The sequence below is a fragment of the Acyrthosiphon pisum genome, chromosome X (genome assembly GCF_005508785.2).
Source record: "Acyrthosiphon pisum isolate AL4f chromosome X, pea_aphid_22Mar2018_4r6ur, whole genome shotgun sequence".
NCBI classification, from domain to species: Eukaryota; Metazoa; Arthropoda; class Insecta; order Hemiptera; family Aphididae; genus Acyrthosiphon; species Acyrthosiphon pisum.
In genome coordinates, this window is record NC_042493.1 from 79,334,707 (window position 1) to 79,353,956 (window position 19,250).

At 31.7% G+C, this 19,250-nt stretch overlaps 3 protein-coding genes across 3 annotated transcripts; all 3 read right to left on the minus strand.

Moving 5' to 3' along the window:
• Positions 1 to 632: 632 nt before the first annotated feature.
• Positions 633 to 1,634, minus strand: LOC103307625. Its single transcript, XM_008183279.1, has one exon. The coding sequence runs from the start codon at positions 1,632 to 1,634 to the stop codon at positions 633 to 635; it is 1,002 nt and encodes a 333-aa protein (XP_008181501.1).
• Positions 1,635 to 1,672: 38 nt separating this feature from the next.
• Positions 1,673 to 2,918, minus strand: LOC100162028. Its single transcript, XM_008183271.3, has 2 exons — positions 2,703 to 2,918; positions 1,673 to 1,959 (listed from the first exon to the last, which is right to left on the minus strand). Exons 1-2 carry the CDS (start codon positions 2,748 to 2,750, stop codon positions 1,699 to 1,701), a joined length of 309 nt encoding a protein of 102 aa, XP_008181493.1. The 5' UTR covers positions 2,751 to 2,918; the 3' UTR covers positions 1,673 to 1,698.
• A 3,923-nt stretch (positions 2,919 to 6,841) lies between these two features.
• On the minus strand, positions 6,842 to 12,488 carry LOC100162870 (transcriptional regulator DEF1). Its single transcript, XM_001952304.5, has 7 exons — positions 12,013 to 12,488; positions 11,276 to 11,925; positions 10,036 to 10,226; positions 9,595 to 9,966; positions 8,636 to 9,525; positions 7,757 to 8,331; positions 6,842 to 7,412 (listed from the first exon to the last, which is right to left on the minus strand). The coding sequence occupies exons 2-7, from the start codon at positions 11,903 to 11,905 to the stop codon at positions 7,233 to 7,235; spliced, it is 2,838 nt and encodes a 945-aa protein (XP_001952339.1). The 5' UTR covers positions 11,906 to 11,925; positions 12,013 to 12,488; the 3' UTR covers positions 6,842 to 7,232.
• Between the last annotated feature and the right edge of the window lie 6,762 nt (positions 12,489 to 19,250).

The following is a 19,250-nucleotide window of genomic DNA, read 5'->3' on the forward strand; positions in this document are numbered from 1 at the left end:
GTTATATAATATGTAGTAGGTATGTACAGTGACACTTATGAAGAAGTCTCGTGTCCTCATGAGCAACAAAAGAACATTTCTATTATGGAGACTCATAAAAAAAATACATTTGATTCTCAAAAATATTTAGTTAGACAGGAACATTAGAAGTTCATGATATGGAAGTTTTATTGTAATTATACTGGACACTTATTTCTCAACATATTTATTTTAAATAGTTTCATTATTAACGACTAGGTATCCATATTTACCCATGTCTCTTTGTAAGTGAATAGTTGAAAAGTCCAATAGTTCATCTTGACCCATAACAGTGATACACTGATATGTGTCAAAGATTTTAATTATTGTTATTTGAGAATATTACGAGATTCGGGGTGCTACTGTACTATACTCCGTTCCACGAGAGAGTGAGACTGCCATGCGCATCCAAATTCCAACGCTCGGTTGTCTCGAGGACAAATTTCCCTCGCCATGTGGTGTCCCCTCTCTGTATAATAAGTAACGCACAACAAATATTACCACGATTAACCATTATAATATAATATATCAGTATAGGAGTTATTTTATAAAATAAGTATAATTTATTTTTAATTATTATTTTTTATCATTAAAGCTACCATAAAATAAATAATTTAAAAGTTTTCGTCATCAGAATCTGAAGAAATGTCGCCTGTATGCTCTCCTATTTCCGCATCAAAAATCTCGTCAGACAGATGATCAATTTTCCAGAATTTGTCCTCTTCTTTCATTACGTGGTCAACAAAATTCGTCCACATTTCGCTCGTTACGTGTTCCACGGCATCTTTTAATAAATTAAGTACATCCTCTAATTTAAATGTCGTATTATTCATAAGTACATGATGTTTTACCCAGGACCAAGCGATCTCAATAGGGTTCAGCTCAGAGTGGTAGGGAGGCAACCGTAAGACTATTTTATTATGATCTCTTGCTACTTCATCTATCACATACTTGTCGTGCAGCGGTTTAAGCTCGTTGGCTATTTCTAAAAGCTGAGGTTTAATCAATGATGGCTGAATTATTTCACCTTTATTTTCTAACCAATCTATAATTTTTTGTTTATTCCAAGCCATGGTTGGAAATGGATATTTTTTTACAGAATTGTATGAGGTATTATCTATCACTATTATTGCGTTTTCTTTTAGAGATGGTAGGATTTTGATGAACCAGTCGTAAAACGTGTCCCCATTCAACTCATCATGATAGTCTAACGTGTTTTTCTTTGACTCAATAGATAAAAGACCACCAGGAACAAACCCGTCAGCTGACCCGATGTGTAATGCAATTAATCGTTTGCCCTTACATGATGGTTCCTTTTGTCCAGTAGTGCGTTTTCGAACCAATGGATCCCCGGGCGAATTTATTACTGTGTCGACCCATGACTTTGTGGTAGCTTCACCTGCATCGACCCAGGTTTCGCCAAGGTAGTATATTGGTCTACCACTCAGCCTATAATGTTTTAATGATTCCAAATATTTCCGACGCCAACACACGATATCATTTCGTTCAATAAGTGCACTATTCCGATTTTTTTTTAAATATTCATAATTAAGGTGTTTTAAAATTCTGCGTAAGGACGACCTTGAAAAATTTGGCAATTTCTCATCTTCGTTCATAGCCACTAAAATTTTATTTAAAGTAGGTATTTCACGATTTAACCAAAAACTATGAACTTTCTGTCTAATGACGTTTTGGCCAAAATCTTCTGATTTTTCTATCGCTGTCTTCCTCTTTTTTTTTATTTGGCGATGAAATCGTACCTTTAGTTTTGTATTCTGCCAGTGTACTTCCCACTGTTCTTTGACCAACACCACTCGTTTTTGAGATTGTTTTGATGATGTCCTTATACTTCATTTTTTTACTCTCTTCTATGTTCTGCTGCTCAAACATTAAATTTTTATAGAAATTGATAATTATTAGCTTTTGTCGAACACCAACAAAACTAAAAAAAAAAAATACAAAAGAAATTTAAAAAAAAAATAGAACGTTTTGAATAATATCTGATGGCAAGATTATGTATTTTATATAGTAATTTAAATAAAATAATTTATATATAACCTATGAACCTGGAACCTTGTTTTAAATTTTAAATCTTTAGCTATAAAAGTTGAACATTTTATTCATTTAAAATAACTGCAAAATAATGATTAAATTTAAAATTTGATACATATTGTCAGAAATCGATCTTTAAATGCTCATAAAAAAAAAATTGTGCGTATGTTTTTTAATTTTTTTATAACCTGCTATTGTAACAATATATTAAGAGCCTTGTATTAAATTTTCAAGATTTTTTACCCAACAAATAAAATATTATTAACATTCATAGAAAAAAAAACTAAAATAATTGAAAACTGTAAATGTCCATATACAGTTCAAAACAAATCAAAATATTTTTAAAATTGTATCATGTGTAGAAAATGCTAATTATAAACAACTAGTGAAAATTTCATGTTTTTTTGGTCATTTGTTTTCGAGTTACACCGAAAACCAAAATCGATTTTGTTGTGTAGTTACAAATAAAAAAAACACACATCATTGTTAAATCAATACATTCATCGCTCTGCTCAGAATCTAAAAGGAAGTACGGTAGGTAATGTCCGACATCACAAAAATTAAAGCATAAAAAAACGAATATTTTCAACAAAAAAAATGTCAGTATAATATTATTTGATATAAATATTTACTTTTCCAGGAGGATTCCGTTTGACAGGTGAAATATCGCGGTCCATCATAAATAGTTCGATGTGTTATTGAACACGTCTTAATTATATCTACCTATTTAAAATGAAATAAAAAAAAATCGCAATTTGAAAATCATATTTGATGTAACAGTCAACAGGAAAACGTTGAACCTCACCGAAGAATAAACAATATTATGTAACAATGTTTTATCAATATTACTGATTAGTGATTACAACGATTTAAGATACGCTGTGATATACCTTAAAGTATATTATCTTAAATCGTGGTGATTACACCAGTAACCGCTTCGTACATCATAACAACGTTGTCAGACAACGGTACGATGGCTATCGGCAAATGCCGACGGTAGGCGATCTTGACAGGAATGTGGCGGGATGCGTGGAAATGAACACGTTTTGGTCGCCGCCGCACTCTCGTGGAATGGAGTATAGCATATTTTAAAATCTTTAAATTCACTATTCAGAGCATTATATCATCGTGTAGTGGATTATCGTAGCAGTAGTAGCGACCCGTATGCTATAGTATTAAAATACTTTATAAAAATAGTATTCCGAATAAAGTATTTAAAATACTATAAATAAGTATTACAAATATTTTTTGTACAACTTTTATATTACTAAATTGATAGGTAGTTGTTTTCGAGAAAATTTAAAATTGTTGGCTGTAGGTAGCTCATATTAAAATATACCCATTGTATTTGCATATTATATAATATTGTAGCAGAAAATGTATTATTTACATAATTACAAATTATAATAAATTATAAATTGTATAAAATAATTTAGTAAAAATATAGGTAATTTTAAGACTGTTAGAGCATAAAATTCGGAATAACTATTGGCAATTTGTTATATGTGGAATGTTAAAGTGTGTTAGTATTGGAGAGCTAAAATCACTTAAAATTCTATAATATTTCAAATGCTCAATAAATTATAACGTTATGTTCGATAAAAAATGTTTGAAATTAATGTAAACGTAATTATAACGGAAAGCGATAATCGAAAATAATTAAGTACATAAATACAGCGAAAAAAAAAACATAACGATTAACAAAATATGACGTAACATAAAACAGAATTTTTTTCTCAAATGCAAGCCCTAATAATATTCTAAAATCTAAGTTTACAACTTAATCTATATTAACAGAAGTCAATGTTTGTGTGTGTGTAGCGATGCATAACCTAGCATATCATACTTATGGTTTTGAAATTAGGTACATAGGTAATCCTATACTCGAGGATGTGCACCTTGAACTTTGAAAACAAATTTTTAAATTGTAAATTTTTTAAAGAGATTCTTACAGGAATGTGTATTTGCTTACGAAAAGCTTATAGGTTTTTGTTTGTATAGGGTTGCCATTGCCTATATTAGCTACAGAAAAATAAAATAGTTATCTAACTAGCCAGTACCTATTATAATTAGAAATAAGTTAGTAAGGGCTTAGACCTGTATTTTATGTTTTGGTCAATAATGAGCTAAAAATATGTGTAATTACTATTTTTATAGTTAACATTTTAAACTAGCTATAAATTACGAGCATTATCTAATTTGCCACTGGCAACGCCGTGAATCGTGATCTGCTAGGACCCAGATCACAGATTTCTATATAGTGTAGTAGGTTTGAATTCTGTGGTCAAGATCAGCCATACCTATATAATTGATAAATATATGGATAATGGACATTATACCCTGTTACAGTGTAGTGCGGTGATGTCTATGTTTCACAAAAGAAATGTACCGCCTCACTACGTCAGGACAGGTGCCTTGACAACGAAAATCGGTCGATCTTGCGCATCCCCACGCATCAGTCAAGACGACGGTCGTGGTACCGAATAAACACGACGTAGGCCGATCGGTCACCGTCGGTAAGTCCGCGCAGTGGGCTCGGCTGGCGATTCGTATACTTATTAATATAATATTATGGACTGCACGTCCCCCATACCCTACTACCTATAGGTGGCCATGTGCCAACATTGTTAGAAAGAGATAGTCAATACCCATGTAATATAATAGAACCATGAACATTAGAGAACTCTAATGTTCATGAATAGAACATAGTTGTCCGAGATGTATGCTATGTTTTTCTAACAATGCTGGCTCCTGGACTTCTCTCTGTTATAAGTACATTTCTTTATAGGTCTATGGTCATGATCCACATCCCTTTCACTCCCACGGTCTACACCTTTCTTTCATGAGACAGGGCATAGGTACAGTACGACACTGTCCAGTGTCCATACTACTACTAGTATACCTACTACATCAGTGGCGTGCCGAACTGACAAGCAGACCTGAGGCAAACTATACAATTTGATCCCCCTCCCCACCACCAACAGTTTTTTCACTATTTTTTTTATTATTCAAAATAATAAATATTATTAAGTTTTTTTAGGTATAAGTTGCACATCTCAACTAACACACCCACCCACCCACCCAAATTTCCCTTGAGGCAATTGCCTCAAAAAATGACTGTTCGGCACGCCACTGTACTACATTAATTACTACCTAAATAATCAAAGACCTAAAATGGACGACCCTTCTGCAATTCCAGTTTCGACCGATTTTCCGTAGTGTCATAGGCTAATTTTTACTCCTCAACACATAAATGTTAATAAGAGTGGTTCAAGCACAACAAACAATATTTAAAATGATTGTATATCGTTTTAGATGTGTACCTATTTTATATTTAGTCAAAACAACCAAATAAATGTGTTTAAAATCTGTGCTTATCTGTGACATTTAATTTTTCATGGGCAACAACTTGCAGGATCAGCAAATATTATAATGAAATACATAGAACTGAAAAATATAATATTTTCATCTTTTGAATATTTTTTTTTAAAAGTAATATAATTATAAGGATTGTTAAAAAAAAGTTTAAAAAAAATTTTCTTACATGATTTAGAAAAGAATCTCATAAACTCATATACACATATATGTAATTGAACACTGGGAAGTACATAAACAAACATTCCACTAATTTGTCTAAAATAATTAAAATAAAGATATTCAAACAGTCTTAGTTCTTAATATTATAAAAGTATTTGAAATATGTACTTGCAATACTATTCAGAACAAAGCATTTAATACTTTTGGGGTAACAGTATTCTAAACGTATTCCAAATGCTGTATTTAAAAATTTGGAATACTGCCCCTATGTCGGTTAGTACCTATGTCCTAAAATTGAAAAGGTTAATATAGTTGCACTAATACTCATATCTATTTAGAATATTTGAATACTTAAAAAAATTATAATACTGATGTGTAATAAATAATTTTCTCAAATCTGTGTTTTACAGCTGATAACATAATTCTTTTCATTTAATGTATTTTGTGTAAACCAAAATTACTTTATGAATTTTCATTACATCATTAAGAGATCTACTCAATATGCATTAGAATAAAATGTACAAGAGCAGAACAGTCAAAGATTTTCAGTTTTTGTTTTACTTTAATGAAATTAAAGTAATTTAATCAAATGTAGGATACAAAAAAAAAAAACAATAAGAAATACAAATATTGAAACATTATTTTATTTTGGAATAATGGTCAAGAGATCATAACTATACTCACACTAGTTAGTCAGGGTTGATACAATCTAAAAATTAGACATTCAATCTATATAGAAAATTATCCCATTTCCCTTAAACGGGCAATGGGTTTAGCTTAAATCTCAACATGCAATACAAAATATTTAAATGTTATCTTATAATAAATTATTGATACGGTTTAATATCTTGACCATTGTGACAAAATAAAAAAACCAATAAGCCAGATTGTTAATTATATTATCTCTATAACTAAGCTAGCTAAAATTAGAAGTTTAGAAAGAATTAGAACGTTTATTTTACTATTTTAATTTGGTATTTTGTCTAATTACCACTGATAACCTTGTTGATCCTCGATGGATATATTTATAATATTTCATAATTGTAAAAAAAATCTAAATATAGCTTTCAATTAGCTTATACTTTAAATTACTGGTTCATAAGAAAAAGAAAATGTACCTTACGGAATAAAGACATAAATAATATTGGTTATAGTAATTATGCGATAATAAGTTTTTATTTTATTTAAAATACAATAATATGTAAGTAATCAAAAAAAAAAAAAAATTGTATTAGCTTCAATGGTTTATTTATATTTTAATTGATTATTGATGATGATACAATGATATTGATAAACAAATAATAAAACCACTATTAAACTAAGATGAAAATTACATCTAAGTATTTTATACAGTGTAATACTGTACTCATGCATTCTAAAAAATGTATCATATAATTGGATTCGTTTCTTGAACGAGGTATAAAATAATAATAAATGAATATTAATAAAAATATTTAAAAACAAAATTAAACACAGAACCAATTGATACCATTATCTAAAATAATGGTAAAAAGTATAAACAAATTATTAGCCAAATAAATATTGTATAAAACTAAGAAATGTTAAAAAAAGAAGAATAAGTTTTAATATTGTGTAGTAGTTATGAGTTAGTTATGGAAGCTGTCTCAATTGGCTGAAGCTGTAGTAGGAGGTGGTGTAGTGGATAAGTTAGTTTTCAAATTCCCTTGCTGTTGATTAGGTTCTGGAGGCGGTGCCACTATGGGTATAGCCAAATTAACACGTCTTGGAGGAGGTTGTTGTTGTGGCTGTTGCTGTGGTTGATAGTAAGTAGTCATGAAGGTTTCCTAGAAAAAATAAATAAATATGAAAACAGTTTCATTTTTGTAATAATTAAATGATATTGACAAAAATGTTCATAAATTAAATAATATAATGGTAGTATATTGGCGTTGACGAAAAGTAAACTTTATAAATATACACTGATTACTGATATAAGTACTTTTTTATAGTTAAATAATTTAAGCATATAGTAATAACTAGTAAGAATATGACAAATGTATTAACATAATTTATTTGTATACATAAATCTAGACATTTTATAATAAAGAGTAAATAAAATAAGACTCAACATTAAAAATAGTGTATACAAAATATTTAAATTAATTAATGATTAAAACAATAAGCTTACTGGTTGTTGCAAGGATTGTGTTCCAGATGGTGGTGATGTTACACCTGTAGCACCTGTTGGTACTGGTTGGTAAACAGCTGCCTGAGCTGCAAGCATCTGAAGAGCAGCTGCAGCAGCAGCTGCTGCTGCATTCTGATCATCAGCACTTCCAGCTGCTGGACCCGGTGCAACTCCAGTAGCATACTGGGGCGTAGCATACATTTGATGATGGTACATGGTTGGATCAGCAGCAGCCATAACCATCATACCAGTGTTGTGATCAAGTACCATGCCGTGATGTATTTGTTGTAAGGGTTGATGGTACTGTGGTAACAATGGCGGTGGTTGTTGATGAATTTGGATTGGTTGTTGCTGTTGTAGTTGCTGAGGCGTGGGTTGCATTTGTTGATCTTGCATAACTAACCCATTTTGTTGCTGAGGAGCTGGAGGCTGTGGCTGAGGTGTCTTAGATAAACCACCAAAATTTAGTACTGGGTCAGGAAGCTCCCTGCGACTTTGAACTGAGTACCGTTTTGAGCTACGCACAACTGGTGTTGGTGGTACAGGTGGATCAATTGGTTGATTTTCGTTTTCATCTAGAATAGATATATCTTGAGTTAATTGATTAATAAAATATTAGTACAATTTTGTACTTTTATAGAAAACGTATTAATTTAAAAAAAGTTTGCATTGAGGAGATTAGACTCGGGCAAATAACTATTAGTAATTAATGAATTCATGCATAGATGTATTTGGACACACATAATTATAATACTTGATAACAAGTCATATTATCATATTGCATTAACATAAAAATAATTAAATGGGTTTTATAAATTGTAATAGAAGAATATCAGAATGAATTAAAAATGATAACAGATTTTATGATAGAATACTTACATTGGCGATTATTGTAGTGTTGATAATGTCCGCCACCATGTTGTGTACGTCCTGTGCCAGCAGTAGTAGGCACTCCAGAATGATGCTGCTGATCGTAATTGTGTTGATTTGAACTGGATGAAGATGAAGGTGTTGCTCCCTTAGAAAAATATCTATCACGATTATATTGTTGCGAAGTCTGGTGTTGATGGAAGTTACGGCTACGAGGTCCTGAAGGTGAAGAATTTTGGTGTTGCTGGTTATGTTGACTGCTGTTGTAGTGTTGCTGTTTATAATTATGATGTTGAGTATGGCCACTACTGTTTTGTTGTGGTCTTCGGTTAAAGAAGTTTGAGTTAGCTGCTGAGGAAGGAGAGTCTCGATTTACTTGAGCACCTTTTTCTTTGCTAATTGGAGACTCAGTTGAAGACCGATTGTAATAGTTTTTATTATTAGTTGATGACGATGAAGGTCCGCCATTTTGGTCCTGGCGATTGTTTCGATTTGTAGGGGAAGTTGTATTATATTTTGGAGTTGCTCGCGATGACGAGGTGTGATGCCGAGCCTGGCTAGTTTCCACAACTGCAGCAACAGATTTTTTATCTTCATTTTGAACAGAAAGAGATTTCAGTTGTTGTTCATGATTCTGGTCTGAGACTTCTACAACTGCAGAAGACTCAGTTGAAGGAAGAGTTGAAGTATTAGGCACTGATTTTTTTGTATCATCCAAAGCAGGGAATTCAGAGGTGTACTCATCAGTTGTAGATTTGTTTATGTTCTTATTTAGACCACCAACATTGCGTCGAGCCATACCTCCACGCTTAACTTTCATAGACTGTTGGCCTCCAGCAGCACCAATGTAAGCTTTTGTATCCTGCCAACTACGAGTATATTTGGTAGTGGCAGCTCGCCTAATAGAAAAGCAATTGTAATTGTTAGTTCATGCAGACTTATATAAATGGTTTCTATCATTAACTTACCCATATTTATGGTGGCGTCGAGCTCGAGGTGCCTCAGATTCCTCACGTATGTCATATCCATAAGAGGCCAGTAACTCATCACGACTTTTGCGTGTCTGCTCGTTTTCATCATACAAATCATGTGTCCACCTATCAAGAGCATCTAAATCACGAGATTTTCTAGAGCCTACACTGAGTTTTTTTGCCAATCCATCAGCAGTTACAGCAGTTTCAGAGTCTTTTGTTGTAGCAGCAACCTTAGATATGGCCAAGACTTTTTTAGTAGACAGTGATCCATCCACAACTGCTAAAGCAGTGTTTTCAGCAGTATCTACTGGGGTTACTGACTTTTGTTTTTTAATACTGGTATGTCTTCTTCTAACGCGGCGACGACTAATAATTATTAAAAATAAAATTTAATATCATACATACTTTAAATTAAATTTCTTAGTCACTACTCACTCAGAAACTCCATCGTCATCTCCTGAATCTTCTTCATATCCATTATCTGATTCTGATCCTTCAGAGCTTGTTGTACTATATGCCATGCGGTCATCATGCTCGTAGAACCGTCCACGCCTAGGTATGTATTGTGGATCATTAGTATCATCGTCGACAGGTACAGGTACTACGGGTTCTGCAGGTGCTGCAGGCTAAAATGGAATAACAGCCAGATAAAAAATTATATTTAAAACTATACTATGTCCAGCAAGAGAATGCGTCGCGATTTCACAAACATCGGTTCTTCTACGCATCCCCATACAACACCCTGCCTAGAGGAAATGATTTCGATAGTAGGGAGATGCGCAGAATCAGTGTATTCTCTTGCTGGACAGAGTACCTATAGTTAAATAATTATGGTGTTCAAATGGATTTTTTTTTAAACACGAATAAAATTTAAGTTTTAAGGAATATTTTATCTTAATTTAGTGAAGGTTAAACTAGGAAGGCAATAAAAATATCTAATTATATAAATAAAACAATTGGGTAAAATAGATAGTTAAGTAAATCCTCGAGTAAATCTGAAGACAGTAGGTACATTATGTACTTAGGTAAATGGATTCTTTTTTAAAAAGAATGTATCAAATAATATTTTTGAGTGTCTATTAATAATTAACAGCTATAGTGTATAGTGTATACTGGCTACTGAGTTGAATATAATGTAAAATTATGTAAAGAGTAAAAACCTACAGAATAAGTAGGTAGTCTAAATAGAGTTTACCGATTCAATATTCTCATAATATCCAAACTCAAATAGCTTTTCCTATTTAGAAATTATTTTTAAATACTTTTCTATTATTTTCAAATATTTGTATATATACTCTATTCAGAATAAGAATTCCCACTTGCTTGACGAAAGCTCGTCTTGTTCGCGCACATTGTCGCTGATGTTTGCAGCGCCACCCCCGCTGACGTTCTGCAGGTGTATACGTATACAATAGCGACGGGTGACGGCAGCCTTCAACAACTGACGACCAATCACCCGACACTCGCCAGGGGTCTGACAGTTCAGTTGCGTGCGCGAAAGTGGGAATTCTTATTCTGAATAGAATATAAAGCGTTAGTATGCATTAAGTTTTTGAATACCTATTTTTGAAAAGAACATTTGATGGATACATAATTATATAATAATATACATAACTACTGCAAAAAGCAAAATAAACAAAATAGGTACAAAATATTAATTTGAATTATTGCTCACATCTTTGGTTTCTTCATCATAGTCTTCTTCACCATCACCTCCCTCTACTTCTTGTTGCGAACCACTCTCATCATCTGGAACATTTTCCTCTTGAATTACATCTTGAGGCTGTTCTTGAACATTATCTTCTTCATCATTGATAATATATTCAACTGCATCTTCAAATACACTACCCATTGTTGAGTTATATATTTCATCGGACTCTGATTTTGTTTTTAAAGAGATATCTAGATTTATATCAGAGGTTTCATTGATTACAATATCTTTTTCAACCGTAGCTGTCGCAGGTTTCTGTTGCTTGTCCAAAACTGTATCACCTAGATTGTGTTTAATCTCATCTACCTCATTAGTCGATATTGTTGTAGATGCCATGGCTATATTTAATTGATCTTCTTTGTTACTAGTGGCGTTAACGGTAATTGCAGTTTCATTTGACACATCCGCTTGTTCACTGACCACCACATGTTCAACATTATCAGTGGTCATAATGATTTCCTTGTCTAACTTAATGGGTGGAACAATTTCATCAGTCACTGCTATGGAATTCGCCGCATCGCTAGCGGCAATGGTGGCAACAGCAACTTTTGCGACAGTGTCTTCTTCTTTCACGTTGACGGCAGTACTCTCCATTGTAAGAATATAACGTTCAACTGTTGGGGAAAATTATAGCACAATTAATATTTAAATCGCAGACTTACAGGTCGTATAAAGAACAATTTACAAAGAAAAAATATTACCTGGCGTCTACAGCGATAAGATGTGCAGCAGCAACAGTAAAAAACCGAGGGTTGTGATAAGGAAAAAAAAAACAAAACAAAACAAAACGGAAAACACGACGCGAACAATTGTACTGAATCGTTTGACGGGTGTTTGGAGATAATTTCGTCGAAAAACTACGACGCGGACGAAAAATCGAATCGGTTGACGGGGGCGGCGAACGGACACTGCGACTGATGCCGTTGTGCGTGACCGGGCGCGGCGAGGAAAAACACGCAAAAAATGCTAGATGAAAGATCGGGCGTTGTCGTCATAAACGGATTTTGATTTTTTTTGTCCCGGGACATACGATCATCAAGAACGTTGAATGACCGATGTCATGGCAAATCGCAACAATTTAATAATCTAACGTTTAGCAATGAGCGGACGGGCGCCGGGGACCCAGGTCGTAAGCACCAGTGCATCACCACGCGATAACAAATAACGATGTTATTATCTCAGACTTCGGCCGAACGAGGAATTACGGCGGCGGCCGATTGCACGGACCACTGCATGGCTGCATACGGCATATCATTGGTTGTTGAACATTTATATTGACCTGCTTACCGGTTACCGCTGATAACGGTGGTGACGCGATATATTATGGTTATGTGGCTACCATGATTTTGGAGCCTTGGGGGTAAGCCGAGTCACGTGGCAGGAGATGGAATGTTGTCAATGTAGTCAATGTAGACTACAGTCTACAATTTATACCACAAGTAGTGGTGGTGGTGAATTTTATAAAAAAAAATGTTTGTTATGTAATTCTACATTGAATCAGCCGGAACAGGTCATCCTTTGTTGTGTTGCCTCCAACCGTTGTACCTACTGTACTATTACGCCGTACCATTGTCAATAACATTGTTGGACGAAATTATCATAGGAAACTCGCTAGTAGTTGTGTAACTTGTTAGGTTTTATTCATAATATAAGACGTCATACCAGCGTAATGATATACGAGTGTCAATGTCTCTGTATTCCTAACGCCATAATAATATCTTACGTTCAGTCGTTTAAATTTTGTGATGTTGGCTTCAATATTTAGTGATTTGACCTATGATCAAACTTAAAAATACGAACATTATCTGTGTTCTCTCGTTGGTTTTTATGCGGTATTTTGATTTTTAACTGAGTTATCGGTTATGACTTAATGAGTAGGTAGGTATGTAAAATATTACAATATAAAAATTCTTATAACTCGTTTAAAAATTGAAATATACCTAGTATAAAACTTACGAGAGAACACAGATAATGTTCTTACCTTTAATTTGAATGATTAGTAAATTCACTCTAGTATTAGATATTACAACACAAAATTGGAACTTATGAACGAAAATTTGTTATATTGCCATATTTTATAATGTACAACATACATTAATACGGGAGTGATAGGCAAAACTATGTATTACAAATCATTCGTAAATTCATAAAAACTACAAAACTTAATAATATTAACGTAATTATAATAATAATTAAATAAAAATTCATGTTTGAACGAAATTATATATTTTAACAAAGAAGGACGGTTTTAGTTTTGTTGTTATTTAAAAATATTATTCGTATGTACTTAAAAATTTAGAGTAGGTATATTATTATATTTTATACAGACATTTAATGACATTTTCAAATGCAATTTTTGTCGAAAAAATTAATAAACTATTAATGTACTATTATTAACCTACTGTAGTAGATAGTAGTAGATAGATACTATTCAGCCTAATAGATCAAAAAAAATTACTTCAATCACAATAATATCATATACCTACAGTGTGTTCACGCTAAGAGGTACCGCTAAATATTTCAGTTCGATGACCTTATATTGAAATGGGGTTTTCACTGAATGACAGATAGTACTTAAATACACATTTTCAGATAAATTAAAAATTTTTAACTTTTTCGATACGCGCATGCGCGATACAACTTCCTTTTTTTAAAATGGTTACATCTATTTCTTTTTACATATTATTATTCGGATAGAGTATTTTTTTTCTAAACAATTTATGTATAAAAAGTTTTTTTCTAATTACAAAATTGGCATATGAAATTCAACGATGAAATTTAATATTTTTTTGACGAAATCTAAACTAAATTCAACTTATTCTTTCTTATTGAGATATCCAATATTGTTAAATACCTGTTTGCACACAGATAAAATAGTAAAAATAACTTTGACAACATTTGCCAGTAATTAAGATAGTAACAAATAACTATAATTCTTGTTCGTTATACATTTATTCCTGGTAAATATTAAATTTCATCGCCAAATTTCAGCGAAAACTCCATTTCAATACAAGGTCATCGAACTGAAATATTTGTGGTACCTCTTAACGTGAACACACTATATATATAGGTAGTCTTCGCTCAGAATGGTTTTTCGTCTACCTATTACCTACTTGGATTTTATATCGCTGAATTCAAATTTAACACATTTATTACAGCGACTCTCTTGATACCTAATGCACAGCATTGCGTTACCTACTTATCGGTAAGTACCAGCTTTTTGTTTTTTTCCTCTCACTTTATAGGCATTTTTTAATTTATATTGTTTTTATTATACATTTGTACCTTTTACTTATCTCATTACTTAAGTGTTGAAAATAATTGTTAAAAACAAATTTTAAATAACAAACAAAAAAACAGAGCTTAATAAACAGGATTTTCAATGTCCGTCCCGAATACAAAAATTAAATTTAAAACAAAATTATAAAATTATATAAAATAAATAACAGCCTTTCTTTTAGAGACCGATATAATTTCCACGAGGTTGTGACTAACACAATTATATATAATAATATAATAATATTTTTATAAAACAAAATGATGTACAATTATTGAATTAATCATTTTGTCTTTCTTATATTGATGGCACCTAGACTTAGTCAGTGTTGGGTAAATTACTTTTAAAAAGTAATGGAATTACGTTACTCGTTACTTCACATATTTTTATTTAAATTACATTTGCGTTACCTAAAATTATTTTTATCACGTTACGTTACTTTTTCATAAATAAAGTAGTGCGTGGTAATGCGTTACAAATAACGTTACTTTTTTTTTTTAAATCTCTGATAACAGTTAAAATTTTTTTTGAACCATATTCAATTCATAATATGATATATTTTGGAGCTACTACATAGTGATACCTAGTGTACAACATTTAAAATAACATGTAAATGTACAATTATCATTCATCTCACCTATTAATTATTATTTATTATATGGATATAGTAAAGTAGGTACCTATATAGTTAAATTGAATTGTATACATTTAAACTCAAACTATACATGTCTCTAATACTAAATACAACAATAAGGCAAGTTATTTTCTAATAAACAAGTGGAACTAAATGATACAGTGTAATTGGTAATCGTATGGTATTCCTGTGGTATTCGTAAATCGTATTAATATAATATGTATAATATTTATACTATACACTATAGTATATAGTATAATATAGTATTAATTGGAAATGGTGACTGCAGTCTGGTAACATTGAGGTAGCCAGTAGGTAGGTATATCAGTTTTAAATTCGTACCTATAGCCATATAGCCATATAGTTTGATAGCCAATAGGTGGCTTAATCATAAGTCGTAAATCATAATTCGTTTTAATTAAATTTTATTTTTAAGCCGAACTCTTTTCTTTCTGATAATGAAAGTAATAACATTAATTCCTTGAATGTTTAATAATATTGTTAACTATTATCGGAATCAAAAGTAAATAAAATTGATTTTTAATTTTTCTGGAATATCTTATTAGCTTATTTTTATACTACATTCAAAACTATTATTTTAATAATTAACGTGGAAAATAACGCATTAGTGCGTTACTTCATAGAAATTACTTTTAAAAAGTAATTGCGTTACAATTGCGTTACTGTAAGTAAAATGTAATGAAATTACTGCTGCGTTACTGAAAAAGTAATTGCGTTACAGTAATTTGTAATTTGCGTTACGTTACTACCCAACACTGGACTTAGTTAGGCGACCGGACACGTCTTCTTTGGATAATTGATTAAATAGATACTCAATCAAAACTCTCAATTCTCTATTTCACTAAAGATTTATATTTTGTTGATGGACAATATGGACTGATTCAAAGGTAAAATAGGAAATTGAAGTGAGTCTGGTGTGAATAGTACCTATCAACATTCAGTATGCGGCCACAGAACATGTACCTATAGTTTACACAGGCAGGGGCGAACTGGGAAGGGCCCAGCCCACTATTCTAAGTTCATTAGTGGTCTATAAAGGCGTATTTGTATTTATAAATTAATTGTGGCAAATTACAAGCCAATTTGATTAGTCTAATTATTGTGTTTATGGACCTATAATTTATACTAGGTGTAACAGAAAAACGTTATAAATTAAATAACTTTTGACCTAATCAATATTACATCTTTTTTTTTAGAATATAAAGACCCTTGCTTTTCAAATACCTACAGTGTATAATTTTTTTTTTTTAATTAGTCTTAAGTATCGGCAACTATAACTTTGTGATATTGTTATTAATGTATTACTAAATTATTTAAATGAAATCTAAAAAATGTTTGGATTATATAAAATATTTTATGTGTGATTAAGGATATTAGGATTTGTTTTAAATACACTATTTAAGTAGTTATAATGTAATTTTGAACTCCTGGGCTCCCACATGACTTCTTTCAGTTGAGTCCAGTATTTTGAAAAAAAAATAAGTTCAATGTTTTTATATACAAATTTATATTTAAGTAGTTACTAACTAAGTATTATTAGGTATAAAATATTTATAATATATTACATTATTATTTATGACTTGGAAAATATGAAGAAAGTTATTTGAAAGTTATTTTATCTTCTCGATACTCATACTTTGCATCAAATACTAGTATACTACAATGTGAAGATTGATATAGACAGTTAGAAATATTTCAGACCTTAGTTTAAACTGTGGTGATTGTTGACGTAGACACTCAGTTATAAATTTGAATTACGTTCTGAAAAATAATTTAATATTAACTGGGAGTTTATAGTACCTAGTACCTACTTAATACTTCAGGGGCGCCATTTCAGTTTTTTTTTAAGGTGTGCAAACAATTAAAGAGGCCAATTTTTTCCCACCTCCAGGCCAATCGTTAAAAAAACGTTTCTAGTGTTTTCAGTTTTTCATTACAGATTCATTACAGTATCAAAAACATACTTAATAAAAACATATTTTTATAGTTAACACATTACATTTTACCGTTCATACATTCTGTGTATATACTGTATAGTGTATAGTAAAGATATTTTTAGATAGAATAGATGCATATTATTATTATTATGTCTTTTGTCTATCAGTAACCAGGGGCGGACTGGCCCAGGCTGCTATACACCAAGTAGCACCCCGGGCCCCCGTTTGTATTTATGATCCAGGCCCCCGATTACCACAGTCGGTATACGGTTTATACTGGTATAATACAGTATTATACAAAATAAAAATAAAATAACATATTTCAACATCTCTACAAATAAACAACATGTTATTCTTAATTTTTTTTTTATATTTACTTATAAAACTAAGAGTTCTTTCCTAATTTAGGTAGGTTTGAAAAAAAATTACGGGCCCCTAATTAATTTTGCACCCCGGGCCAAAAATAGCCAGTCCACTCCTGTCAGTAGCCACTTACCATTTACAAATATTTGTGTGTGCCAGTGGATAAAGTGATACCGATATCAATTTATCAATTATCAAATTAAAGAACACAATATTATAATATTATTTATGATTATCAGTGAATAGCTGCGGTGCATGCACAATTAAAGATTGGCAAACTGAAGGCCATCTGGCCATAGTATTAATTAGGCCTAGGCCAATTGTGGACAACAAAATTACAGGGTGTGCGAGTGCACACTATGCCCCCCCCCCCAAATGGCGCCCCTGTAATACTTATAGTATTGAATTAGCACACAGATATGTTATTAAAATTTAAAGGAGTAATATAGGTACTATTGCCCCGCATCTTATATAATGATTAGGCCTAATACGCCATTCGAAATCAAACGTTTGCATTTTCCGGCGTGACTAACATATTTCGAAATTACCATCAATAAAGCACAGGGAAAATCGCTACAAGTTTGTGGACCAAGTTTGGAAAATCCATGTTTCTCACATTCACAGGTATATGCTCCAGCGTCGAGAAACCTACTGATCTTATTGTGTACGCACATTCAAAAAGCACTGCAATAAACACAATTAAAACAAAAATACTTTCTTCCTTAATTGATTTCTTGATAATTAATATGGAAAAATAATTTTATAGAATAATAAAAATATATATTATTTAGGCACTCTCGCCAGTCCCTGATAAAAATGTACGTGTTACACATATTATTATGCATAAATAAGTGGCTCTTTACAGAGATGTTTTGAAAGAATAAAAGTCGTTTACTTCTTTTGTTCATAAAAGTCATCTAGTCATCTAGAAACAAACGATATATGTATTTTTGGATCTAAAAAAAAAAAAATGATATGCAAATTACGAACTGGGCGCGTATGAAGTAATTAAAAATATATGTAAATAATTAATTAAACGTAAATAAAATAAGTTAAATAAAATAAGTTGTGCGTTTTCTACACGGGCGAAGCCGGATAACTTTGCTAGTAGGTTTATTTTAAAAATAATTTTTGGATGTCTAAAGATATTCTAAAGAACTTTTTTTTATATTATAATGTGCATTGTTTATTATAACTACGCACTTGGCTGTTGTACGTATACGACAGTGGCGCAACGGGTCAGTGGGCGTCCAGCATATTTCTAAAGGAGGTCCTGTCATAGGACCTTAAAAGTACACAAGACGGATACGTCCCATTTACGGCCCGGGAACAATGTGCTAGTACGGTGGTAGCAGGGAGGTATGTCAAGTAAACCATCAAATTGTAAAAATAAAATAACATTCATAATGAGTGTTATAAATATACCTATGTTACTTATATTTTTTTGTAAATCATAATTAATACATTCTAAAAAATATTTTTTCAGGTATTCTATATCCACATCACTAAATGGACTATTTATTATTTACCTGCAATTTATACCATAAGTACTAAGTTTTAGTTATTATCAACGTGCTCATTTCTGGTAATCAATTCTAGCCAGTATTTTTTATGTTGATTTTGTATCATACAACATGCAACAACAACAATAGACTTAGCTACACTAACTCAATTTCTGGTATCGTATTAATGTATACTTATTACTTA